Below are 26,200 nucleotides of genomic sequence, written 5' to 3' on the forward strand. Positions count from 1 at the left end.
ATTTTGAAGTTAGGGAGGTGTCATGATCCATGTGTGGCTGAACTTATTCTTTATGTTATAGTTTGCAAGTAATTTATAGTAGAATAATGTTTTATTTTATATGGTATGACAATTTTTTATTATGATATTTGTGATAATGTACATAAATACTGTAGATTTATTACTTAAATGTTAATTGTTGTAACATCTCACAGCTGCTGTCCTGAAGGAAAAGCTTTCAGCTTTAGGTTCCTCAGGGATTTTGGCAGATCATCAGCTTCAGGCCCAGCTGCAAGAGCATCATTTCAAGGGGTTAGTTGCTTGAAGGTTTTTTTGTGACACTTTTTGTTTCAATTCACACATAAATGTTTGGCCTTATAATTTCAGCTTGGCTTTCACTGATTATTATATCTCATTTTATTTTCTGTTTATTTCTTGGTTGTGGTGTTTATCAAATTGAGCTGTCTTGCTGTTTTAGTTTCACATTCTCCTATTGTTCTAACATGCTGTGAAGGGATTTATTGCTTTGCTCTTGAAATGGTTGGAATTGATACAAGGATACATTTAATCAAATCTGAACATCTTCCTTAACTGATGCTTAAAATAACTTGTCTATCGTTGCTACTTGCTGATAAATGTGATGGTTTTCTCTAAAAATCAGGTTTGGTAGCACTTTATGCTTGAACTATTTAGGGTACACCTGTATGCTTGTTTTCTCTAAAAATCAGGTTTGGTAGCACTTTACGCTTGAACTATTTAGGGTACACTTGTATGCTTGTCGACCATTCAGCTCTACTTGAGTCATTCTCTATATTGATGATCTATTTTTTTCAGCTTGCTTGTATTCTCTCCTTTTCTGTCTTTCCTCATTTTTTCTTTCTCTTCTTTTTTTCTGACAACTCCAAAATTGTACCAATTGTATTTAAAACTTAAAAGTGATGTTCACCATCCTTATTATACATGTTAAAATTACCTTAAACAATGGCCCATTCTCGACATAAAATTGGTGCTAAATTGTTATAGAATGATTCAAGAGAACCCAAAATACCAGAATGATTGCCGGTCTACTTGGGCCAGCCCAGCAGCAGGCTCGATAGGCTTTGTTTGGCAAATCATGGCTCCCAAAACCCAATACCATTGTGTTAAGCTTTTCTGAGGTCCATGGTTTTCCATCTGAGACTGGTTTTGGAATGTGAAATTTTGGCTAAAAAATGAAATCTAGGTTAATGTTAACGTCTTAATATTCCTAATTATTTAGGAACTGTTTCTCGGTTATATTATTCTAACCTCTAGATTCATGATTAAGGATGTTATGATTGTACAAAAGATGAGGCCTCTGAAAATCAGCTTTGGACTGCATCTTCATTGACTAGCAACATGTTTCTTGTACAATAGAATTTCACACTTTTTATTAAATTGTTGAATGACATATTTATTTATCTACCAAAATTTTGATGCATATTTTAAAGTTTATTTGTCCATACTTAAGGCATTAACTTCATTTTTTAAATTTTCCATGCTATATTATTCTGTGGAACCTGCCTTTATGATTTGATTTAATATTGCTTCTTTTTGGTGCATCTGAAGTCTTGTACCTCAGCAACAAATTTTTACAATAAAAGGTGGTTACTTATGTATTTATGTACCATTTGTAGTATTAGATGTTATGATGGTGTTTCTCTTTGATCTGCATGGGTTGTTTCTTGTCTTGAAAGTTATATGTTCCTTAGTGCTTCCTATCTTGGTGAGCTGAGTTGTAAACTTCAATAACTATCTGTTCCTTGTTCTTCTGTTCTGTGTCTTTTCTGTACCAGCCAAAGCCAGCTAACTATTTCGGATATCGCAAGGAAGGCATTTCTTCATAGTGTACGTTATTTTTGTTTGAGTTGCTCTTATAACTATTTTGGACTTTGTATTTTGTAGTGATACTCTTATTTTGAAGGAGTTAGTAAGCTTTATTTAGAATCTAGATCATTCTTATGAAGATGAGCTAATATGGATGTAAATTTGTCTGCTGTACATTCTCCATTGGTGTTACATATTTGATATCACAGTGCATGAAGTAGGTCCCTGCAGACTTAGTCCATGCACCTGTCCATAGCCATGCTCTTTTTTAACTATTGCATTTTAAAGCCTTCTTTTTATCCCTTTGGATTGTTCTCTTTTTCACTTAAATATATTGCGCAGCATTTCATGGAAGGACATGCTAAAAGGGGCCCGATATCTCGGTTGCCTGTCATTACGATATCAGATGCTAAAAATCAGCTAAGGGATGTTCCTGTTTGTCAGGTGCCTATTTGCCATTGTCTCAGTTTGCTATATTTTTTCATTCTTTTAGACATTAACTGCTTTGCTGTACCAGCCATTTCATTTGGAGTTGAATTTCTTCAACAAAGAGAATCGTGTTGTTCAATATCCTGTCAGAGCATTTTATCTTGATAGCTTCAACCTCATGGCTTATAATATCTCTTCTGGAGCGGATAATCTGTATAAGAAATTGTACTCCACGGTACAAATTAGTACACTCTGATCCTTTCTTTTGTTGTTGAAAACCCAGAAATAACAATGCATTATAGGATTTGATCTTTATTTTTACTTTCCTTTAGATTCCTGGAAACGTAGAATGTTCTCCCAAGGCCATGATTTACAGTTCAAAGCAGCATCTATTTCTTGTTGTATTTGAATTAAGTGGTGCTAATGGTGTCATACACGAAGTTGTTCTTTACTGGGAGCAGACAGATCCAAATTCAGTTAATACTAAAGGAACTTCATTAAAAGGTTGAGTACTTTAGTGTATTTCACTTGAAATAGCTCCTATTGATGCTTAATATGCTTGTTATTTTGTAGGCCGAGATGCAGCACTTATGGGTCCTAGTGAAAATCAATATGCTATTCTGGACGAAGATAAAACTAGCCTTGCACTTTATATTCTGCCAGGGGGAGCTTCTCAAGAAGCTATTGAGAAAAATGGAGCACTTGATGAAAAGTCATTCACTGAAACTAGAGTTGCTTCAAATCAAGGACCTCTGCAATTTACTTTTAAGTCAGAGGTTGACCGTATATTCTCATCTCCATTAGGTGGGCTTACAGCCATTGCTTAGTAATTACTGAAAATAGTGATTTCTACACCAAAAAGTATTTATTTTATTGCAATTGGCTGATTTCCACTGGTCATGTTATTTCCCTTGTCTCAGAGTCAACCATCTTGTATGCTATTTCTGGAAAGCATATTGCACTGGCTAAGTTGCTTCAAGGATATCGTCTTTCAACTGATGATGGACAGTATATTTCCACAAAAACAGATGGAAAGAAATTTATTAAGTTGAAACCAAATGAAACCGTAATTCAGGTGCCGAATCCTACTTCCTTTGTTTCCATATATTTCAGTTATTAACTTATGTATACAAAATCATGATATGTGACTCCTAAGATCTTGATATTTCTTTTCCTACTTTGTTTCTGTCCCATTCATTTGTATTCCATTATGTTCATTTCTTCTGTTTAGTCAATTTTTTTATGCATTATCTCTCTTTATAAAGTGTTATCATTAAACACAGACTTCATATCTGAATGTTTGACAGTGTTTTAGTATGGACATAGTAGAATCTTTAATTATTTATTCTGTTGATCTGAATAAACTGGCATAAGCTCGTTGGATAAACTGCACCAAGGTTTTGAAAAGATATCCCTCAGCTGGTAGTAGATTGCAACTGGATTGTGTCCACAGGCGACCAAGATTGGTTTAAACAAGAGAAGAAAGAAGTAGAAAGGTGGAGGATCAAAGGAAAGAGGATAGTTAGGGAAAAGGAGGGGAAGGGGGGTAACTAACCTGGACTTGTCAAGGCTGCTGCCACCACTCACCGAGCATGAGTTGTTAATTACCACTTGAAAGTTGTCAGTTGCCCATCAACAGGGCTTTAAACAAAATTTGAGTGAGGGAGAGGAGAGAGATAGTGAAGTCATAGGCATTGGATGGAAGAGTGAGAAAGGAGTGAGGGATGAGATATAGATTAAATTGTGTGCAAAACTTATAAGCTATATGTGGTGGCTGTGGAATGTGATTCTGAGAAGTGTCTAGTGTACCTTATGATGCCAAACCAAAGCAGTGTACAAAAAAGGTTTATTTTTCTGTGAAGTGGCATGTGCTGTGTGCAGGACATGATTTGTCAAATTAGAGCCTGGGTATTTTTCTAAAAAGTAAACATCTATAAAACTTAATATACTTAATATATGTAGAAAAAACATATTAGAATGCTTGATTTTTTTTTATTTTTTCCTTCTGATTTGTTGCATTTCTAACATTTAGTTATTTGTTGGTTTGGTCGTCAATATGCAATCCTTTTTTGATCCCAATCTTAAATCTCAGGGCTGATCTTGTTTTTGGTCTTGATTTAATGAATATTGATCTGGGTTACCAATAGACATATTAATACTTTTGATTGAACTAGTTGGTTTTATTAATGACATAACTTTGATTACTTCTTGTTATTCTCCAAAGTATTTGGATTAAATAGTTTTGTTAGCTTGTAAGTGTTTAATGTTCCATATCATGCTTTATCATGAGCTTATTTATAGGTTAAGGCTTTATATCATAATTATTTATTGTAAATATTAATTTCTCCCTCTGTTTTTACATTTTGTTAATGGTAATATAGAAAATTATAGCCATTATTTCCAAATGTGCTCATATTTTAGTCTCATCTTGTCACTTGTTATTAGAAAGATGCTCTAATACCTTTTTAGTTATTCAAACAACTTATATTTTTTATGTATATGACGAGTGGAATCATTGATAATGGTTCTTACTTGTTGAATCCTGATATTACTTAACATTTTGCATCTTGGTTTTGTTCCTCATATAATCGATAATGGTTCTTGTTATTACATGAAACAAAAATAATAAGCTCACTCATGTTTTATCAGAGGAAGATCTTTTTGCTCGGGTTAGAATCTCGAGTATTTTTATGTTATCAGACAAACATGTACCAGGCTTATTGTTTTTTGTGCCACTCTGGCATCACAGTTTGTGGGCTTGTGTGATTCTTTGTACTAGTTAATAGATAGTTGCCAAGTACTCCAGTTATCTGGATCATATAAGGGAGGGAAATTGTGAGATCTTTTTCCTTTATCTATGGACCAAGGTTAGCTCTTTGCTGTCTTGTGGAGTTTTTAAGTGTAACTTCAGCTGTCCATTTCATGGACCACTGTTTACTCTGTTAATATCTTGCCTCATTTAGTGTTCTTGTGCAGGTTCACTGGCAAGCGACTCTTAGAGGTCATGTTGCTGGCATACTTACTAGTCATAGAGTACTAATTGCTTCTTCTGATCTGGATATTCTATCTAGCAGTTCAGCCAAATTTGATAAAGGATTTCCATCAATATCCTTTAAGTCTCAAGTCTGTAGTTTTTTTATTTACCTTGTATATCTTGTTCCCTTGTTTGAACTTTGTTTTGCAACTTAACTTCATTGTACTTCCGATCCCTTCTATGGGTTGGACCAGCACTCCTCTTTTCAAGTGCAACTGCAGTTAGTGTGCTCGGATGGGATAGCAAAGTCCGGACTATTCTTTCCATCAGCATGCCTTATTCTGGTGAGTTTGTTTAAGTTTCTAGGCAAATGGTGTAATACAATTCCTTTTTTGTCAGGTAGTTAATGGACAATTTAATATGACTTTCTTTAGACAAATTGTGAACCTAATTTACAGAAGTTAAAAGGTATCGGTGTTACCAAGAAGGCAGAACATTTAGAGACAATATTGCTAAAATTTAATGTTGTTTGTAACAGATGGATAAATTTGATATAAAGAGACACATTTGTCTTTAGATGAGGTCCAGGTTCTTGTTTCTTTTGAGGTTTGAAATCACTTGATCCAAAGGCTGAACGAGTTTAAGTTACTGAGGAGTCCTAAGCTATAAGGCATGTACCATGACATATGATGCTGATAACACTTCAACAAAATTCAAGTCGGCTAGCAGAACCTTTTCTCTGTTGGAAAAGGGATGACATCCAAGTTATTGACTGAAGCTTAAGCTGCCAGACTTAGTGGGAGAACTGATTTGCCAAATTCGTAGTTCTCATCCATATTTAGTACCAAAAAGAATAGGCTAAAGACCAACATTGCTTTTCCAAATTCTCAGGTGACTTTGAATTGATTCTTGCCGAAGTAGGTCATTAAGATGGTTGTGTTTGCTTTTTGTTATTACCCAAATGATAGGAAAACCAATTGCAAAGGTACTTACAATTACAGTTGGTCTTTAATCTTCTATAAAAATTGATCTTAATTTAATAGCCAATTAACTGATTTTCCTCTGTATTGACTTTGTTAAAACGTGAAGACTGTGTCTCATAAAAGTTTACAAAGAAGAAAAATACAAAGCTATGATCTGCAAAAGGTTTCTTAACTGCTATACAAGAAGAAGCTAGGGTTACAAATTATAGGATATTTTGAGGTCTAGTTGTAACAGAATGATTTGATTGCATTTTATGTCTTTGACATTGCCAAATTTTATCCATTCTAAGCTTTCCTGCTTACTCCTGAGCCATTTACATCATTTTGCCATGATGCAGTTCTGATTGGTGCCTTGAATGACCGCCTGTTACTAGTAAATCCAACAGACATAAATCCTAGACAGAAAAAGGGAGTTGAAATACGGAGCTGTCTTGTGGGGTTACTTGAACCCCTTCTAATTGGATTTGCAACCATGCAGCAACACTTTGAGCAGAAGCTTGATCTTTCAGAAGTCTTATATCAAATATCATCAAGGTTTCTATTCCTTTTGTGCTTTATCTTGGTGTCATCTGAAAATGCAAAGATTTTTGTGCTGTCAAATTTGATGGGTTATTTCTGTGTTAAACAAAACATCTTTGATCTGCTTTATGCATTAGTCATTTTCAATATGAATTTAGCTATTTGCTTCATTAGTACTTTGTCATCACAGGTTTGACAGTTTACGCATTACACCAAGGTCTCTGGATATCTTGGCTAAAGGATCCCCTGTCTGTGGAGATCTTGCTGTTTCATTATCTCAAGCAGGTCCTCAGTTCACACAGGTATCTGTACATTATCTATTTATTTTAATGTAAATTATTGGCTCTGAAAACCTTTTCAAATTACATTAGGCTCTGCGTAGCAGTTATGCAACCAAAGCTCTCCGCTTTTCTACTGCATTATCAGTTCTGAAGGATGAATTTCTTCGATCCAGAGACTATCCTCAGTGCCCTCCTACATCTTATTTATTCCATCGCTTTCGGCAGTTGGGATATGCTTGTATCAAGTATGTCTATCACTTCAAATTCTTTTCTGCTTCAATTCACCTAGTGTGTATAATGCTTTACTGCTAACCTAGCTTTGAAATTTACCCCTCTTATGTTCTCGCTTAAGTTTGCTTCTTATTATATTGGATCCATTTTTTGTAGAAATGTGCTAGTGTGAGCTCCACTTGAGAAGTACTGTGTTTAGACTGACAGATTGAACTAAACAGGAATTGAAGTAGATGGGCTAGATCACTTACCCTTTTAAAATAATTGGATCTTTCAATGGCTTATAGAATGATAGTAGAAGTGCCTGATATCTAAATGATTTATGTGCAGTTGGGAGAGCCTGTGAGACTTCCAATTGCTAATGCATTAAGTTCCTACACTTGCTTATAGGGAAGACCTCAAGTTAATAATTAGTAGGTTTTCAAAAACTGGTTGGACCAATTTGTTTGGCCCAATATTTATGGGTCCCATCAAAGATCACCAAATCTAATTGTGTTTGCACTTTCAAACTTAATATATATAGTCTATCTTGAAATTTTCAGCTTTAGTATTTGTTTTTCTTGGTATGTATTTAATTAAGTTGACAAAGCTACTATATCATTATACTTTTGATTGTTTAATTAATATCTACTAGCTTTTTAGCTTGTCGAGAAATTGCATTTCAAACCCTACACGCTGTGTATTATGAAAAACAAGGCACTTGAACCACATATACTTCTTGCTTCTTACTTTATTTATATATTTAAATTGCTGATGGCACATCCTTGAGACGTGGCAATTTCTTGTTCTATGCTGGTGGTATAAATTTGTTGGCAGAAGGTTGTGCCGAAAAACTTGGTTTTGACTCTGGTTTTGATTAGGCCTTAACCCTTGAATGCACCATGTGGTACTGGTACCATATGATACCATTGTTAGGTCTTAAAATTTATTCCAAAAAAAATTATCAAACTTTATGATCCTCTAAATGGACTACAAGGTTTGAGCAGGGGTTTAAAAAGGTGCTCGGGTGAGGCGAGGCAAGGCCCAAGCGCTTCACAGATTGTTTAGGCGACACGCTTTAGTGAAGTGTTGCTTGGGCGCTCGTCTGAACCCAGGTGTCGGGTGCCTTAGGCGAGCACCTGATTGAAACCGTGCAATCAAACTAGACTAGTGCCATGCAACCGAACTAGACTATTAAGTCTAGTTCGATTGAACAAAAACTAGTTGGTTTGATTAAACCAACTAAGCTACATAGTATTACTATAGTTACAAAACCCACCCCCCACTCCCTCGTGTGACCCCGAGCCTTAAACCCTAGTGTAGTTGCTGCCTCCGCTGCAGACACTTCCTTCATCGCTGTCTTCGTCGTTGACGCATAGGATCGTCGTTGCTTCTGTGTGTAGCTCCTTCAACCGTCGAGGGAGAGGACTATAGCTTCCTCTACCACCAACGAACAAATATAAAGCTTCCTTCGCCTACAATGTTGTTGTTCACAGGTTTCGCTATCGTTGTTCAAAGCTTTCTTTGTCGTTGTTGTTGTCGTCTGTAGCTTCCTCTGTCGTCGTCGTCGTCGTCCGAAAGTTCCTCTATCATTGTCACCCTCTCCTTTCCCACTTTCCACTATTGGTAACTCTTTTTTCCACTTAACTACTGTTAAACAATAGATTGTTAACTACTGTTATAATATGATAGTTCTTATTTAGATTTTAGCGCTGCTAATCTATATTTATTTAGAACTGTTATTAGGGTTTGAGGATTAATGACAAGTGTACAAAGCAATTCAAAAGAATTTTCAATAAATTCAAGAAAGAATCCTGCTTGGAAATACAATTATTTAAAGGATCATAAAAATCCTAATGCAATTACTTGAATCTTCTATGATAAGACTACTAGAGGTGGTATTTTCCGTGCAAAGCAGCATCAAGTAGGGAACTTCAAGAATGTATCAGCATGCAAGAAGTGTCCACATGATGTAAAAGAAGAGTTGCTGATTTATATGACTAAAAAAAAGATGCAAATGAATGAATATTATGAGATTTAACCCGAGGATAATGTCGAACATATGAAGGATGACAAAAAAAAAGATTATTTAGAAAATATCAATTCAAGTGAGAAAAGAGTATATGACAGAAAAAGAAAAGAAGTCATGATTATTAAGAAGGGTAAAAATGGATCGATGGATATATATGTATCAAGGATCATAGAAGCAGCAAGGGCAAGCAGGAGCAAAATTAATACAAATGAATATAAGTTATGCTTGTGAAAAGAAAATTAGGGGAAGAAGGATTTAGTACATTGCTCGCTTTTTCTATCAAGTTGGCCTTCCTCTTAGTATTTGTCGTTTAGACAGTTTTAAAAAGATAATTGAATCCATTGGAAGGTATGGTAGGGGATTAAAACCTCCAAGTTATTATGAGTTGCGAGTTCCATTATTGAAAACAGAGTTGGATTATACAAATGACTTATTAAAGGGCCACGATGAATCATCGACAAAACATGGTTGCTCTATTATGTTAGATGCTTGGATTGACAAGAGACATAGGAGTATAATTAATTTTATGATCAACTGTTCTTTAGAAACTATGTTTGTGAAGTCAATAGATACATTATCTTTTATGAAATTAAGAGAAAAGATATGAGTTGCTCGATAATTTTATAAAAGAAATTGGTGAATAAAATATCGTTCAAGTTATAGCCGACAATGGAAGCAACTATATGTTAGCCGATAATATTTATCTTTTTAATTTTTTTAATTACTTTGTCTCTAATTTGAATGGAAGAACTATGTGACTCCTAAGTCTTATTAATTTTCTTATATTTTGTCTTAGGTTAATTACGTAAAGCAAGTAGCCCACTTATATTGGACTCCATTTGCGGCACATTGCATTGATTTAATGTTGGAGGATATTGGAAAGATTCCTGACATCAAGAAGACTTTAGAAAGGGCAATCTTTGTAGTTGGATATCTCTATAATCATATTGAGAATTTGAAGGTTAAAAAAGAATTCATAGGCAAAAAGGAATTGGTGAGATAAGGTGTCACCCGATTTGCTACTTGATATTATAGAGCGTGCATCGTAAAAAACATAACCTGAGAAACATGTTTACTTTAAAGAAATGACTGGCAAGTAAATGGGCAAAAGAACAGAAAGGCAAGAGGGCCGGTGATATTATCTTAATATCGTCCTTTCGGAATCTTATAGTTTATACATTAAAAGTAATGAGCCCTCTTATTCAAGTCATTCGGTTGGCAGATAATGAAAATAAGTCTTCAATGAGATATATTTATGAGGCTATGGATAGAGCAAAGGAGACAATTCAAAAGTCTTTTGATGGAAATAAAAAAAAGTATAAGAAAATATTTGCACTCATTGGTGAAAGAGGGAATTGTCAACTTCATCATCCATTACATGCAACAGGATATTATTTGAATCTAGAATTTTTTTTATAAGAACACCTCCATTTAGTTTGATGCAGAAGTTATAAATAGGTTATATAAGTGCATTGCAAGATTGATTCTAAGTCTTGAGATGCAAGATAAGATCGTACGTGAATTATCTTTATATAAGAATGTCGATGGTTTTTTTCGAATTCCAATGACAGTTCGATTTAGGATAACTACATCCCCAGATCAAGGTTTGCTATTTCGAATCGTACCGCCCCGTCCAGGCGGAATGTATCGGTCCGCCTATGAACTGGTACGCGGACCACCTGCTATCAGGCAGTCTGCTTGATATAGCGGCTTTGCTGTGGCGAGGTTGAGGGAGAAGCGTTGAAGAAGGAAGGAGAGGGCGTTCAAAGAAGAGGGAGAATCGGGAGAACCTCGGCGCAAACTTGTTTCCACGCCCTTTCTCGATCCCGATCCGACGCCGCCCTCCCTCAACGATCCTAATCCAGGAGGTAACGGCGAGGATAGTCATAAAGAGGAGGATCTAGAGGCGTGGGATCAAGGGAGCGGCGGTTAGGGCAGCGGAAGAGGCGGTCTTCTTCATTGCCTCATTTGCGACTCTACGACCTTCTTTTTTGCCGCGTTCTTCACCGAAGGCCAGAGACGTCTGCGGTCTTCATTGTGTTCTTCGCCAAAGGCTGGAGACGTCTACGGCCGTCGACGTCTTCGTCGTCTTCTTCGCTAAATGCAGTAGACGAGGTGACAAGGAAAAGAGGAGGCAACGTCGTCGAGGCTGCATACGCCTTTATATATATATATATACCGCTCGGTACAATGTACCGAGCAAAGCTCGATTCATTGGCAAGGTACGGAATTTCAAACCTTACCCCAGATATTTATAAATTTATATAATTAATTTCATATATAGTACTTTATTATTAATAATAAAGTAAATTTTGTTGTTGAATGACGGAGTCTATTTGGAGATTCCACCCCAACTTGTAGCAATTGACTATCAAAATAATTAGTTTGACTTGTAGTGCTGCGGGTTGTGAACAAAATTGGAGTGTCTTTGAGTATGTAGGAATCATAGAATATTTTTGTTTCAATTAATTTTTTTAGATAGATATATTAATATATTTTTAAATTAATATGATAGATTCACACAAAGAGAAGAAATCAGTCAGAACATCAACGATTACATGATCTGAGTTATATAAATATAATCAAGAATTGAAAGCTCATGGTTTGCGAAATAGTATTGATCCAATCTCATTACAAGACATTGATGATTCAAATATGAGTGGTTGGTCGGGAAAATGAGTGCGAACTTGCAAGATGCCGAAGACGAACTTGTATTTGAAGATGACAGCTTGACATGGAAAGATGTGGCAACAGCCTTAGGTGTTGGAGAATTGCAGACATATACAAGACAGATGACGAAAGCAAAAATGAGTGCAAAAGCCTCAAGTTCATCTCATGCCATTGTCGAAGAGGAGGAAACTTATTTTAATGAAGAGGGATGAAAGGAAAAAAAAGATGATATGTTTGAGAATGACAATATTGATTATGATAATGGTTGAATTTGATGTAGAACTTTATTGTTTTGAGTTTTTTGATATTTTTTATTATTAGAAGATGGATAATGTGACTTGGTATTTTAGATCTTTATAATTTAATGTCGTATTTTTATTTATATCATCATATTTATCAATTGTATTATATATTTTTATATTTTAATATTTCAAAGCGTCCCGCTTAGCTCGGGCTAGGCCTCGGGTATTTTGGGACTTTGGCGCATAGTGCTTTTTAAATCACTAGGTCTAAGAATATGGGTTGGGCAACAGAATGGAGTGATAGTTATAGATTATTAGAAACTTGAGTTGCAATGAGACTTTGTTTTAAAAGTTGTGAAGAGGAGAGCAGGGATTGGGAGAGGGAAACATCACCACTCTAGTGTTATTACTGATCGAGGAGAGAGAAAATGAAAACACAGTTAGCCTACGCCAGCTGTACAGGCATGTTCATCAGAAACACCACCTTTGGTGTCTTTCTTTAGTGGTTTTAAATACTGACCATGCCCATTGATACAGACTGGAATTTATTAGTGTGATAAGCAAACGGGATGTAGACAGTGTGGTCTTGTTTGGTTTGGGTCAGTATGTTCTGTACCATCAGGTAAAGTTATCGAACCATGTGTACTGGCTGCAAGTGATCAGTACACACTCTTATTGATCGGTAAGTCTGTTACCTTGAACTAAATTTTTACTGTTTTAATAAATTGTTGACAGTTGTTTATAGTTGTCTTCTCTGTCTCCTTCCATTGCCTCCTTTTCCTCCGCTACTTGTCTTCTTCTCCTCCTCATCCTTTGCCATCACCCACCTCCTTTTCTTCTGCCACCTCTTCTGTTCATCATTCATTTTGCCGCCATCACCTCCCACTAATACATGATACCTCCTCCTCCTTCTCTGGACCTCCTCTCTCTCTCTCTAGGTCCTCCAGATGTTACTGGCCTTTTGCCAGTGTTGGTTTGCCGGTCCTCTGATTACCGTTCATAGTGAACCATTAGGTGCCATAGGTTATGGTAATTTTACATTGTACTGACATGAAATAATTTTGCTTATCTCAAAAGCAAGAGTGCTGTTTCATGAGGAAAAAGGTGTAAACTGAAAGACAGATAAGTTAATGAGCTGCTTTAATTATGTAAAGCCTTTGTTGTTAGAATAACTTTGCTGTTATGTCAAATGTATTTATTTCTTTGCACAGGGTCTCCTATTTTATGTTTTCCCTTTTTCTACTTTATATGATTGTAATACCATCATTTCTCTGTTCCCAATTTTGTTTTATGTTTTGTCATTTCCCAAGAAACAACTTCACTTTCGGTATGATTATGCCTCAGTTTGACCTTATAATGCATGACAAATTATCACATAACATTGTCAGGTATGGCCAGTATGACAGTGCAAAAGAGACTTTTGAGGTCATTTCAGATTATGAAAGCATGCTTGATCTATTTATATGTCACTTGAATCCTAGTGCCATGCGTCACCTTGCCCAGAAATTAGAGGAAGCTGCTATTGATTCAGAGCTAAGGCGATCCTGTGAAAGAATCTTAAGGGTCCGTTCAACTGGATGGACACAGGGTATCTTTGCTAATTTTGCTGCTGAAAGTATGGTACCTAAAGGTCCAGAATGGGGTGGAGGGAACTGGGACATCAAGACACCAATCAATATGAAGGATATACCACAGTGGGAGCTAGCAGGAGAAGTTATGCCATACATGAGGACTGATGATGGTGGCATCCCAGTTATTGTGGCCGATCATATTGGTGTATACTTGGGTGCAATTAGGGGAAGGGGCACTGTGGTTGAAGCAAATGAAAAGAGTTTAGTTAAAGTACTGTCAGCAGTGAGTGGTGAAAACAAGTCTCCATTTGAGTCTCAATTGAAGCAGAACAAAGCAAGCGTGATAGGTAATTCAAAGGGAGATCCAATGGTTGATAACTTGACTAAACAGTTGGCAGGTCCTACTGCTCCAACTGATGAGCAGGCAAAGGCAGAGGAAGAGTTTAAGAAAGCCTTGTATGGTGTTGTTGATGGTGGTAGTAGCGATGAAGATGAAACAACAGCAAAAACCAAAAAGATTCATATAAGAATTCGTGACAAGCCAATTACTGCAGCTACAGTGGATGTCAACAAACTCAAAGAAGCCACAAAACAATTAGGACTGGGCCATCCTATAAGAACCAAGTCACTATCCGGACCACCCCAAGATTTCTCACTTATTTCTACTCAAACAACCCCTGATAGTAATCCAAATGCACCAGTTACTGCTGGTGACATGTTTGGGGCTGATACATTATCAGCACAAACATCAACACAGTCTAATCCGATGGTTACTGGTATGGGAGTGGCAGCTGGACCAATTCCAGAGGACTTTTTCCAGAATACCATTTCATCACTGCAAGTCGCAGCTGCACTCCCTCCTCCTGGACAATACTTGTCAAGAGTTGATCAAAATGCTCAAGTCATGGACAGGAGCAAATTGGCTTCCAGCCAGAATGTAATGGCTGATATTGGCCTTCCAGATGGTGGAGTGCCACCACAAGAATCGCAGCAGCCCCAAGTGTCACAGCAGTCTGCTACACCCCTTGCACCAGTTGGTCTTCCTGATGGTGGAGTTCCTCCACAGTCCCAAAATCTTCCTCCTCGGAGTCCCAACACTGTACAGCCAGTTGATCTCAGTTTTCTCGAAGGGTCCAACTCTGGGGACAATGCAACAAAAACTTCACCTCTCCCTCCATCTCAACCTACTGCTGTGCGCCCTGGCCAGGTAAGCATGTTCGCAGATTAACAAAAATAGCTTTGATACATTGGTTGATTACTTGATTTATGTCTCCATAATTTGTGTAGGTTCCTCGTGGTGCTGCTGCTTCAGTATGTTTCAAGACAGGCCTTGCGCACCTTGAGCAAAATCAACTTTCTGATGCCTTGTCTTGCTTGGATGAAGCTTTCTTGGCTCTTGCTAAGGATCAGTCACGTGGATCTGATATTAAAGCACAGGCAACGATCTGTGCCCAATACAAGATAGCGGTTGCTATACTACAGGTACTATCCACAATTCAGAAACATTATTTAACTTGCAAAGCCAAGGGTGTGTGATACATAGTTTGATAATTTTCTTTACCTCTTAGCATTATTAATTAATGCTTAAACCAATATGTTTCAAGAAAGTACAAAATGATACAAAATAGTGAAATACACCCTTCAAAAATTTCTCTGTGCTGTACTTGTGTCTTTTTGGTAGCATAGAAGTGTTATAGTATGCCAAATTTGTTAAAATTTCAACCATGTCACACAGTAGTATTTGACTGATCAACTATAGTATAGAATATTCCTTTCCTTTTCTTCCCGTGGATTCTAGTGTTCTAGCATATTATAGCTTGTAGAATATTTGATCTCAAGTCAGAGAGGGAGTTTTTTCTTGCAAGTTATTAAGAAGGATGCTATCCTGGTACAGTCATCATATCTATTCTCTGAGTAGGAAAAAGAAAGAATGTTGCTCTAGTACAAATCTGTAACATGAAACTGGTCATTGGCATTTAAAGGACTGCATAGATATTACAATTTGAGTGGTACTTTGTTGTGACAGTGAAGTGCTAGATCATCTATGCATTTCAATTGTACAAACAATAACAGAAAAGAAATAAATATATTATAGAGTCATATGATTCAGTTGAGGAAATATATTGACTTCCAAAATTTATGTTAATTCTCTTTCTATGGCTATTTTTCTCCAAAACATATACATCTGTATGGTTTGGATATGCTGAATGCATCATTATATTTGAAAAAAATAAAGTAATATATATGTAGATGTAACAGATAATTTAATTGTACTGTAGTATATATGACAAAGTTTGACATTTTATTATAGTATTAGAATATGTAGTTATTACTAAGGATTAAAATCTTGTCACAACCCTATTCCACATCGATGGCAATCGAATTAAGATCCTTGAGGCTTACAACTTGATAAATGATAAAGGGTATTTAAACATGTCACTAAATATTTATCATGAAAGAATATGGAAAGAATACTACAAATTTATGATAAATGAAATAAGATTATTATTTTAAAATTTTAATTTCCTTAACCCTAGTTTAATGCTCGATAAAAGGATGTTCTATTGTATGAGGCTCCTGTTAGTATAGGTGTGGAAAAGGTTAGTGCACGTGTTGGTATTGTTGTTGGTAAAGTAGTTCCATGACTCAAAGCATGGTCTCCCATGTTGCGAAGGTGCTATCTCATTATGGTGCCAAAGCTCAACTTAGTAAAGAAGCTAGAGAGAATACTATGAATTTAATGTAAAATAAGACTATTGTTTAATTTCATTGATCATAGTCTACTAATTAAAGTAATATAAAATTGTATAAGTAACTCTATGTCCATCTCAATCCTAGTAGATTAGATCGATATTCAAGAAACAAAGTTCTCTTAAGATGTATCCATAGAGAAATGTTTACAGCTTTGGTATCAGACCCGTGTGGGTCCAGTCTGCACCACCATACCAGCAGACTGGTAATTATATGCTGATCTTACCCTGTTTTTATGCTTATATGGAACCAATTACCTTTAGAATTATACACAGAATCCATAAGCCTATGACTCATTTTGCAAGGGTTTTTTTTTCTTTGGTTCTAGGTGTTGGGATGAAAGAACAATGCATTTGTAACACATTACTTGTAGCAGATGAATTGAAAAGATTTTATATAAAAAATGTTTAAGGATTTAGCTGAAAGCAGAATTGCCCTTATATTTCATCAGGTTAGGTTTGCCAGTAATCAACTTTCATTGAGATATAACTTTTGACTAAGAAGTTAGAACCTTTAGTTTTGGAATCATTGATATTCTTGTAATATATATCTCTTATTGCACTATGATTGGTGAGTGAATGATGTGATCATTTTTAGTACAAGTTAGTCTAACTAATATACTGTAGGGACAAATTGCCTCGTGCCTATATTTAGTCTCTTCTGTGTTTGTATTTTCACTGAACTGGATTTGAAACTGCATTTGGTAGTTACTAATCATATCATTATTGGCATTCCTTGTGTGGGTGGGATCAGTCAGAGTTGTAGCACTAGCTAATAACTTATACAATTGGTATATTTCTTTATATACTTAATTACAACGAATAGAGTTGTTCTTCTGGAAGGTGTAATGTTCAAATTTTCATAATTGTTGACATTAACCTTGTCATCTGTATCTGTTCTAGGCATTGTTATTCATACTCTTGATACCATGACATTTATTGGTTACTGGCAGCTTTGGATTGACACATTTACTTATTTCAGGAAATTGCTCGCCTCCAAAAGGTTCAAGGACCTGGAGCTCTCAGTGCAAAAGATGAAATGGCAAGACTGTCACGTCATCTTGCTTCCCTGCCCCTCCAGGCAAAACACCGCATCAACTGCATTAGAACAGCAATCAAGAGGAACATGGAGGTTCAAAATTATGCTTATGCGAAACAAATGCTTGATCTCCTCCTCTCGAAGGCACCCCCAAGCAAGCAAGAGGAGCTGAGGGGTCTCACTGATATGTGTGTGCAAAGGGGTTTGTCGAACAAATCCATTGACCCATTTGAGGACCCCTCCCAGTTCTGTGCTGCCACTCTCAGTCGCCTTTCCACCATTGGGCACGATGTTTGTGACCTTTGTGGTTCAAAATTCTCTGCACTTTCCACACCTGGATGTATCATCTGTGGTATGGGAAGCATAAAGAGATCAGATTCTCTTGCTGGGCCAGTTGCCTCGCCGTTCGGGTAACGTAGTGGTGCACGACAGCTTAATGTTGTTTCCGTTTGTAATGTCTTTTGAATGACTAGATGTCGTATGTAATGTATTTTGAATGACTAGATGTCTGCTGTGGCGTAGAAATTTTGTTCGATATTTTCATGGTTGTCGCTTTCATTCCCATTTATGTGCATGTAGCATTCGTACCCATTTCGCATAAGTTGTGATTGCACAAGATGTAACAGCTATTGTTATTCCTTTGGGTGTGCTTTGGTCAACATTCTTTCGCACATTTTTTATGTTGTTTTATTTCAACAAAGTTCATATAGATTAGGTCACGTAAGCAAAACTGTATCATAACGGTACAAAAAATGTTCTTTTCCCAAGGAAATGTTCCAAAAGTCCCTGTACATTATACATTATCCATTGCTAAGGCTTCCTATCTCGCTAGTGAGCTGAGCTAGCATCGAGTAAATCTCGTCCGTCTGTGGATGTGATCTATCCCCGCAGACAAACGCGTGTACCATCCCCCTCCACCCGATCCAGCTACAGCCGGGCCTCTTCCTCACCCCCTTCCTCCCCATCTCCGCCCGCACCACCACTTCTTCCTTGTGGCTCCCGCTCCTGGCGTAAACGTGGCACAAAGCCACGTGGCCCGCCGCATTCTTCGGGTCCATCCCCAGCACCATCCGCGCCGCCCGCTCCCCCACCGCCGTCTCCTCGCCTCCGCCCCTCGCCATTCCGCACGTGCCCAGCAACGCGCCCCACGCCTCCACCCCCGCCGCCGCCGCCGCCGCCTGCGCCGACCCGGCGAACCGCTCCGCCGCTTCGAACCGCCCTGCCCGACCCAACATGTCCACCACGCACGCGTAGTGCTCCGCCCCGACCGGGATCCCCCGGTCTACCATGAACCGGAACACCTCCTCCGCCCGGTCCACCATCCCCACGTGATCGCAAGCCGTCAGAGCCCCCAGGCACGTGCCTCCGTCCGGTTCCACCTCCTGCTTCATCTCCACGAACAGCCGCAGCGCCTCGTGCGCCCGCCCGTGGTGCGCCAGACCCATCACCATCGTGTTCCACGTCACCGCGTCGCGCCACCCTCCTCCTTTCCCCGCCGCCGCGTCCTCCTCCTCAAAGACCTTCCGCGCGCCCTCCAAGTCGCCGCTCTTGGCGTACATCGCGACGAGGGCGTTGCGGAGCACGGTGTCGGACGCGGGCCCGGTTTTCACTGTCAGTCCGTGCACCTGCTCGCCGACCTCGAGGCGGGCCACCGATCCGACCGACCCCAGCAGCGCCGCGAGCGCGTGCCCCTCGGGCGCGAACCCGGCGGCACGCGACTCCGCGAACGCCCCGAAGGCCTCCGCCACCCGCTCGTTCCTGACGAGTCCAGAGATCACGACCGTCCATGCGGTGGCGTCGCGCTCCGGCATCCGCTCGAACAGCCGCCGCGCCTCCGCCAAGTCCCCAGCGTCGAAGTAGGCGGACACCATCATGGTCCACGTGACGATCATGGTCACCCACGACAGCTCTCTGGAATCAACGGTGATCTCGTCGAACAGGCGCCGGGCTTCTTCCAGCCGTCCGATCCGTATATACCCCTCGATCATGGAGTTCCAGCAGACCGCATCACACCTGCGAATACTTCTGTCAAATATGTGGCGAGCCCAATCCATGTACCCAAATCGAGAGTACATATAGATGAAGCCCTTTGTTAGCCTCCCGTCCTCGCCATTGCCGTCCATCCCGTGGACCAGCGCGTACGCGTGCGCCTGCTTCCCCAAGCAGGGGAACCCCATGCCGGCGCAGGCGTAGATCAAAGACAGCAGAGTCTCACCGTTGGGCTCCAAGCGATCCGCCGTCCGACTCATATCCAGGAACAGAGAGACCGCCTCGTGATGGAACCCGTTCCACGCGAACCCCCCCATCATGGCCGTCCAGGTGACGACGTTAGGGTCGGGAATCATCATCCGAAACAGATCGTACGCCTCCCAGACGTCGCCCGCTCGCGCGTACCCCGCGATCACGGCCGTCCACGACACCACGTTGGCGGACCCGCACCGCACCATCTCGTCGAACAGGCTCCTGGCCTCCGCCATGTGCCCTCGCTCGGCGTACCCCGCAATGAGCGAGTTCCAGGATGCGGCGTTCCGCTCGGGCATTTCGTCGAACAGCCTCCGAGCGCCCGCGAGGTCCCCACTCCTGGCCAGAGCCGTGAGCATGGCGTTGTAGGAGACGACGTTGCGCTCCGGCAGGGCGTCGAAGAGTGCCCGGGCGTCGTCGATCCGGCCGGCGCGGGCGAGGGCGCAGAGGGCGGAGGTGTAGGAGACGACATTGCGGCCGGGCATCCGAGCGAAGAGGTCCAGGGCGGCGGACGTGCAGCCGGCGTGGAGATAAGCGGCGAGGAGAGCGTTCCAGGTGACGAGGTTGCGGCGGGGCATGAGGTCGAAGAGGGCAACGGCCTCGGGGAGGAAGCCGGCGCTGGCGAAGCGGGAAATGGCGGAGGTCCAGCGGACGACAGCTCCGGGGTGGTGGGCGGAGTCATCGAGGACGCGGCGAGCAGCGCGGAGGTCGCGTCGGGAGAGGCATTGGAGCAGAGGGAGGTCGCGGGGATGGATGGCGGACGACGATAGGACGCGGCACGAGGGCATCAGTCCGTCAGGTAATGGTCTTTGATATCAAATTTTGCCCGCCAGTCGCCGAATGGCTTTCACTTAATCTATACTTCGTGTAAGTTTCTCTTTCCCACATAAAAACAACTAATCTTTGCCACACTCACTAATTACACAGTGATTCGTAAAAATCGAATATTTAGATTTTTATAAATCAATTTTTAAGATTTTTTATTTTGTTGGGGATTCTTAAAAATCTCATCTCATCTCATCTCATCTCATTTCATCTCATCTCATCGTGCTGTTGCCTGTTGGCTACTATATAAGCATTCCATGCGATTCCCGCCTCGTTGCCTTGTCTCGTTACTTGCCGCAATACTCTGCCCTCGGTCTTGTTCGCCCCTCGACGAAGCGAAGTATCTCCTGCCGAGCTCCTCCATTCATGTTCTTTTTCCCCATTGACGAAGGGAGGAATCTCCTGCAAAGCTTCTCCGTTCAGGTGACTATCCGCGTTGCCTACCTTCTAATCTTTGGATCTGATGCGATTCTCCTCTCGGAATGCTTCCATTTGGCTGCTTAGCAGGGATTCTTCGTATAAGACTATTGATCGCGTTGTTCGGATCTCCCGAACTCATTCGTTGCTTTCGTTTTCTCCGCCGGTGGATCTGATCGCTTTACCTGTTCCTCTCGATTCGAGATAAGGAGGTTAGGATGTTTCCGTGTTAATGAAGGCTGATACATAAAATCCAGGGTTCTGATCTGAATGGTTGATGGCAGCTTAAACCATGGATGGTTTCCCAATTAATTCGATGTGTTTTTCGGACTAATTTCCTTTTGGGTGCACCTTCAAAGCTTCTTATCTATTTGCCTGTTCAGAGTAGGTCTATATTTACTTTATGGAGCTAGTTCTCTTTGGTGCTGCAGATACAAGACTTCCAAATCTAACTTACTTGTGTGGACGGTATGGCTGATGCTAGCAAGGTATCTTCCTCTTTGGCCTTTGGACCTCAATATTGCTTTGTATATATCTTTTCTAAAGTTTGTCTTACTCCTAATGAAGTTCCACATTTTATGTTGCTGGAAGTATTACCACTTCACTTCTCTTTCTTTGATACACATGTCTCCTGAGGTTATTCTGTCTCCAGGTGTTTCTGTTTGCAATTGCTTTTGGCTATCGCCATTATTGCTCTTATTTATGTGATTTAAAAAACTGATTCAACAGTATAGTTTATTATGCTTTCTTCTTTGTAAAGTTAGTGCATTATTGTCACTTCAACATAGTTGTCTAGACTTGTATGTTTCTAACTAAGACTGAAGCTTACTTTGCATGTTATGGCAATAATAGAAAAAAAAGCATTACGAACTTGATGCCATGCTAAGTATCAAAGTATAATTGCTATACCTGTATGCAGGATATTGTTGATGGATTTCCAGGGGACAAGAAAATCATAGTTGTGTTTGTTTTAGGTGAGTACCGGTTGCCTTACAATAGGATTATGTCAAGTACTCAGCTGGTTTGGTCAAATATAATTTTATAATTGACTTTCTATGACATCACTCTTTTTGGTTTTCAGTGTCCAACCACAATTTTGACACTCTTTTCATGTGTGAAGCAGTTGCCATATAATAAATAAATTTGATGTTTTCTCCCTAGAGTGATCAAAATTTCTTTGAAGTTGTGGCATCTTATTGACTGTCATCCTGTTTATGAGAACTTGTCATTAGAAACATATCATTATGTTTCCATCATGTCAATTAATAAACAAGCGTGACCTATTGCATGAGTCTCCCACCAATATTTTGTTTCAATGAATGCATTCTTACCCTTATAAGCGAGAAGCTTTTTCCATGACTTGAATGATGGTCACTACGCTGCAAATTAGCTACCTTACGGTTGTGCCAAAAAATCAAATTATTAATTATAAATTTAATTCAAGGATCCAAAAGATTACAACCCTAAATAGTAAATGCTCGTGGTCTCATGTATGGAAGATTTTTTTGGTGAGATACTCTATCAAATTTTCACCATTCGTTGTGATAATTGCATAGTAGGTCATGTGCATTAATGTCTAATATACTCTTCGAACCTTGCATCTAAAGGCATACTTTGCTCAATTGCTTTGGAGAGATTCAAAATAGAGGTGGTCAATTTTTTTTTCTTTTATCTATTTCCTCTCTCTTTCCTTCCACTGACTAACATCTCTCTCTTGTTAAATATTTTATAACTACTGATGCTGATAGCCAATTAACACATCATACATGTTACAGGTGGTCCTGGCAGTGGAAAGGGCACACAGTGTGCAAAGATTGTTCAACACTTTAATTTTACCCATCTTAGTGCTGGTGATCTTTTGCGTGCGGAAATTACGTCTGGTTCTAGAAATGGGTATTATATAATGAATGCCTTTATCTTATTGAAATATATTATTTATATTTATGCGGTGTATGTCTTTCCCAGCCTGATCGAAGCTTGTCTTATGCCATTCTGGTCAAGGGATTAGACCTGAATTGCTTGGGATGTCCTGGAGTACCATAACCATTAATTGGCTGAACAGAAACCAAGAATGAGTGGAGGATGTTTATAGAAGGCAGCATGCAGTAAGCAGCACCGAGGTGATAATCAGTTGGGCAAAGGGCTAATTTATGGTGCTTTCTTAATAAACTGGTGGGCAAAACTTGGTGAAAGAGACATGTGAATGAGTTAAATTGGCTACTGGTCTTGAGACAAAATAGGGAGAGGGGTAGGGAAGGGGAGAGAAGAAGAGAGTGATCAGGCACTGTGCAGGAAGAGCTGAGTACCTTTTGCAAGGGGTATAAGGGATGGAGAATTTTAGTTCAAAGAAGCAGAAGGGATAGCTGAGGCAATCGGAGCCTGATCATGAGATGGAAGCAACACGGAAGAGATGATCTAAAATAAATGAAATAGCTTTTCTATAGTGGAATAGCTATACAATTGCCTTGGCAACTAACACTATGAACTGAGGATTCGATGAATATAATTGAACCAGATGGAAATGATTCATTGGTCTATTTTTTTGTCCATATTCCCGACTCTGTCGAACACCCTCTCTTTAAGCATTTTAATAAATCTCTTTCCTGTTAATTGATTGTTTTATTTACTTCATTTGAACATTCATCTCATTTTGTTCCTTATTCTGTTATTTGTTCAGAGTTATGATTCAAAACATGATGAACGAAGGAAAAATTATTCCTCCAGAAGTTACAATTAAGCTCTTACGAAGGGCTATGCTTGACAGTGCAAATGACAAGTTTCTTATTGATGGGTTTCCTCGAGATGAAGAGAATCGTGCTGCTTTTGAGAATATTGTAAGTCTTCAATTTGATACTTGTTTAGTCGATGATATTTGCTTACTCTTTTGGAAATTCTGTTTTTCTACATTTAATTGATATAATGAATAGGTATCATGATGCATATCGTTAGCTCAAGTTTTCATCTGTTTTCTCAGACAAAAATCGAGCCAGAATTTGTTTTATACCTTGATTGCCCAGAGGATGAGTTGGAGCGACGAATTTTAAGTCGCAACCAGGTTTTACAATTTGTCACCAATTTGCCTTGTTTTGACAGTCAATTTTTTGTCCCTCAAGTCCATGTTATATTTCAGGGAAGAGCTGATGATAATACTGAGACCATGCGGAAACGTTTTAGAGTTTTTAAGGAATCCACTCTGCCTGTAATTAAGCATTACGACTTGAAGGGCAAAGTCCGGAAGGTAATTCCTCAGTTGTTGTTTTTTAAGAGCTTCCCAATGTTGTCATTTGGTAGTCTTTGATCATGCTTTTCAAATGGCTCCCTGATGATGTGTCATCCAGCTGTTGAGTTTGTATATTCCATCAATTTGGGGGTCTAACTTGCAGTTACATTCTCGATGTTAATCAAACTCTATCCCTGTGATTATCTAACTTTGTAGTTCTTAATCAGTTGATTATTGCATTTCTATGACAACCGTTAGTCCAAGAAGTAATATGTTATCACAACTTTTTAAGTACAGTTGCAGTTCTCTTGCTGGGGATTTACAAGCCATCGGTGCTCTACTATACTTTCTATTCATAAATTTGCACGTTATGCATCATAGACCAATATGCATGTTATGCATATTCATAAAATGATACTTTCATAGACCAATATTCTTGTTATGCATATTCTTAAAATGATACATTCATAGACCAATATGAATATTATGCATCATAAGTTTGTTAAGAAAATCTTGAATTATTGAGTGATATATTTTTCTCACAGGTTGATGCAGCAAAGCCTGTCGATGAGGTTTTTGAGGATGTAAAAGTCATTTTTGCTCCGCTCATTGCTAAGGTGTAGTTACCATCATCCTGTCGCCGTTTTCAATGAAGTCTCATCTCTGTACATGAACAACATTTGGTACATTCCTTTGCCAGGCAAATTACTTGAGCAATCCAAGTACCAGAACTCTAACGGGACATGAATACATGGTGTTTTATATGAACAGGTGATTCCTTGACCCTTATAACAGATATTAGTTGAGAATTTTGCTGCTCTATGTATTGAGCAGCAGTAGCTATTCCATTTTCTTGTTGGCTTTGCACTGGGTATATTCTCCAGCCAATTTATTTGCATGCAAGATGATGATCATCCTAAGTTCAGTGATATTTCTAGAACCTTGGATATTGCTACAAACTTAAGTAAGCACAGAAGGGATAAATTTGATGTTTATCGGTGATTTATTTTGCATTATGCAGGTTATGTGGAGCTGCAAGGAGGATAATAGTGTATGCATTCTGGAAGGTATATGTTGTTCTGCTTGAATTATGAACATTATATTTTGGTAGTAAAATGTCTAAAGAGTATATTATAGTGTACAAAAGATCATCTCAAGTTTCCAGAAAAGAAGTCAATCAACTCTCATGCTTCCCCCATCTATGTTCCTTTCCACTTTCGAACTCTACTACATATATCTAGTAACATGGACAAGTAAGGTTTACGTTACTGACAAATACACTGGACTTTGATTTGCATGTCTAATAATTTCAATATTATCATATATGCATAAAATCTTGATTTGTGGTGTCTTGGTATTTCAATATGGTGTCAGCAATTATGTTAACGTACCACACAAATTATATTTCCCTCTTCTTTGGTTCTTGCAGATATTTTCCTGGATCAGGGCTCGCCTGTCCTTGTAAACCTACTGCCTCTATGTATTTCCACTAATGTGACAACTGTTTATCGTATATGATCATTGGTTATATTCCTTGCCGCATTTGATTGTTCACTTGCTGCCTCTCTCTACCAATGCCTTGATACATATTGTAGTTTTCATTTTTCTGCTCCTGATGTTATATATAACAAGCATATCTACATTTTGTCAGAGTCTTCTGAATGAACATTTTTTACTTGGTCGAACTAATGAAAATTTTCTCATGGCGGAAACCAAAAAGTTATTAAATGAATGGTGCGAGTAAAATTTTGTTTTCTGCAATGCTTTGATCAATAACAGGACATGCTACTGAAAAGATTTTTGGTAAATTTTGGGCTCTGCATCATGCTTGAATTAAGAATTTGTGCTTTTACGCATGCATATTCATGATGTTGCATATGCACCTATTATTTTTTTTTTCATCTTCCTCTTTCTAGAAAGGCAAATTCTTCATGATTATATATATGCATAAACCACTCTCTTATTATAGGATC

At 39.0% G+C, this 26,200-nt stretch overlaps 3 protein-coding genes across 5 annotated transcripts in view; 2 read left to right on the forward strand and 1 right to left on the reverse strand.

Annotated features, from left to right (window-relative positions):
* Positions 1-18,183, forward strand: part of LOC104000174 (uncharacterized) — a 31,961-nt gene extending 13,778 nt beyond the window's left edge. Inside the window, exons 10-24 of the mRNA XM_009422156.3 lie at positions 195-291; positions 1,794-1,845; positions 2,167-2,268; positions 2,342-2,488; positions 2,586-2,757; positions 2,827-3,057; positions 3,174-3,328; positions 5,230-5,358; positions 5,454-5,571; positions 6,549-6,744; positions 6,920-7,031; positions 7,101-7,255; positions 13,553-14,942; positions 15,023-15,217; positions 17,468-18,183. Of these exons, the coding sequence (XP_009420431.2) occupies positions 195-291; positions 1,794-1,845; positions 2,167-2,268; positions 2,342-2,488; positions 2,586-2,757; positions 2,827-3,057; positions 3,174-3,328; positions 5,230-5,358; positions 5,454-5,571; positions 6,549-6,744; positions 6,920-7,031; positions 7,101-7,255; positions 13,553-14,942; positions 15,023-15,217; positions 17,468-17,938 (3,722 nt within the window). The 3' untranslated portion in view covers positions 17,939-18,183. The remainder of the gene's footprint in view (positions 1-194; positions 292-1,793; positions 1,846-2,166; positions 2,269-2,341; positions 2,489-2,585; positions 2,758-2,826; positions 3,058-3,173; positions 3,329-5,229; positions 5,359-5,453; positions 5,572-6,548; positions 6,745-6,919; positions 7,032-7,100; positions 7,256-13,552; positions 14,943-15,022; positions 15,218-17,467) is intronic.
* Positions 18,184-18,262: 79 nt separating this feature from the next.
* On the reverse strand, positions 18,263-20,818 carry LOC135595333 (pentatricopeptide repeat-containing protein At1g32415, mitochondrial-like). The gene has a single exon (XM_065086128.1). The coding sequence runs from the start codon at positions 20,551-20,553 to the stop codon at positions 18,325-18,327; it is 2,229 nt and encodes a 742-aa protein (XP_064942200.1). The 5' UTR covers positions 20,554-20,818; the 3' UTR covers positions 18,263-18,324.
* LOC135582110 (UMP-CMP kinase 3-like) lies at positions 20,439-25,930 on the forward strand. 3 transcript variants are annotated; one of them, XM_065086130.1, is made up of 13 exons: positions 20,439-20,564; positions 20,842-21,013; positions 21,098-21,219; positions 21,439-21,495; positions 21,927-21,981; positions 22,783-22,900; positions 23,685-23,841; positions 23,982-24,062; positions 24,138-24,245; positions 24,773-24,844; positions 24,928-24,998; positions 25,249-25,294; positions 25,657-25,930. In XM_065086130.1, exons 4-13 carry the CDS (start codon positions 21,478-21,480, stop codon positions 25,690-25,692), a joined length of 762 nt encoding a protein of 253 aa, XP_064942202.1. In that variant the 5' UTR covers positions 20,439-20,564; positions 20,842-21,013; positions 21,098-21,219; positions 21,439-21,477; the 3' UTR covers positions 25,693-25,930. The 3 variants fall into 3 exon arrangements, with proteins under 3 accessions (XP_064942202.1, XP_064942203.1, XP_064942201.1); XM_065086131.1 differs by lacking the exon at positions 21,098-21,219; XM_065086129.1 differs by lacking the exons at positions 20,842-21,013; positions 21,098-21,219 and having other exon boundaries at positions 20,441-20,564.
* Positions 25,931-26,200: the final 270 nt, after the last annotated feature.

The sequence above is a fragment of the Musa acuminata genome, chromosome BXJ1-10 (genome assembly GCF_036884655.1).
Source record: "Musa acuminata AAA Group cultivar baxijiao chromosome BXJ1-10, Cavendish_Baxijiao_AAA, whole genome shotgun sequence".
NCBI classification, from domain to species: Eukaryota; Viridiplantae; Streptophyta; class Magnoliopsida; order Zingiberales; family Musaceae; genus Musa; species Musa acuminata.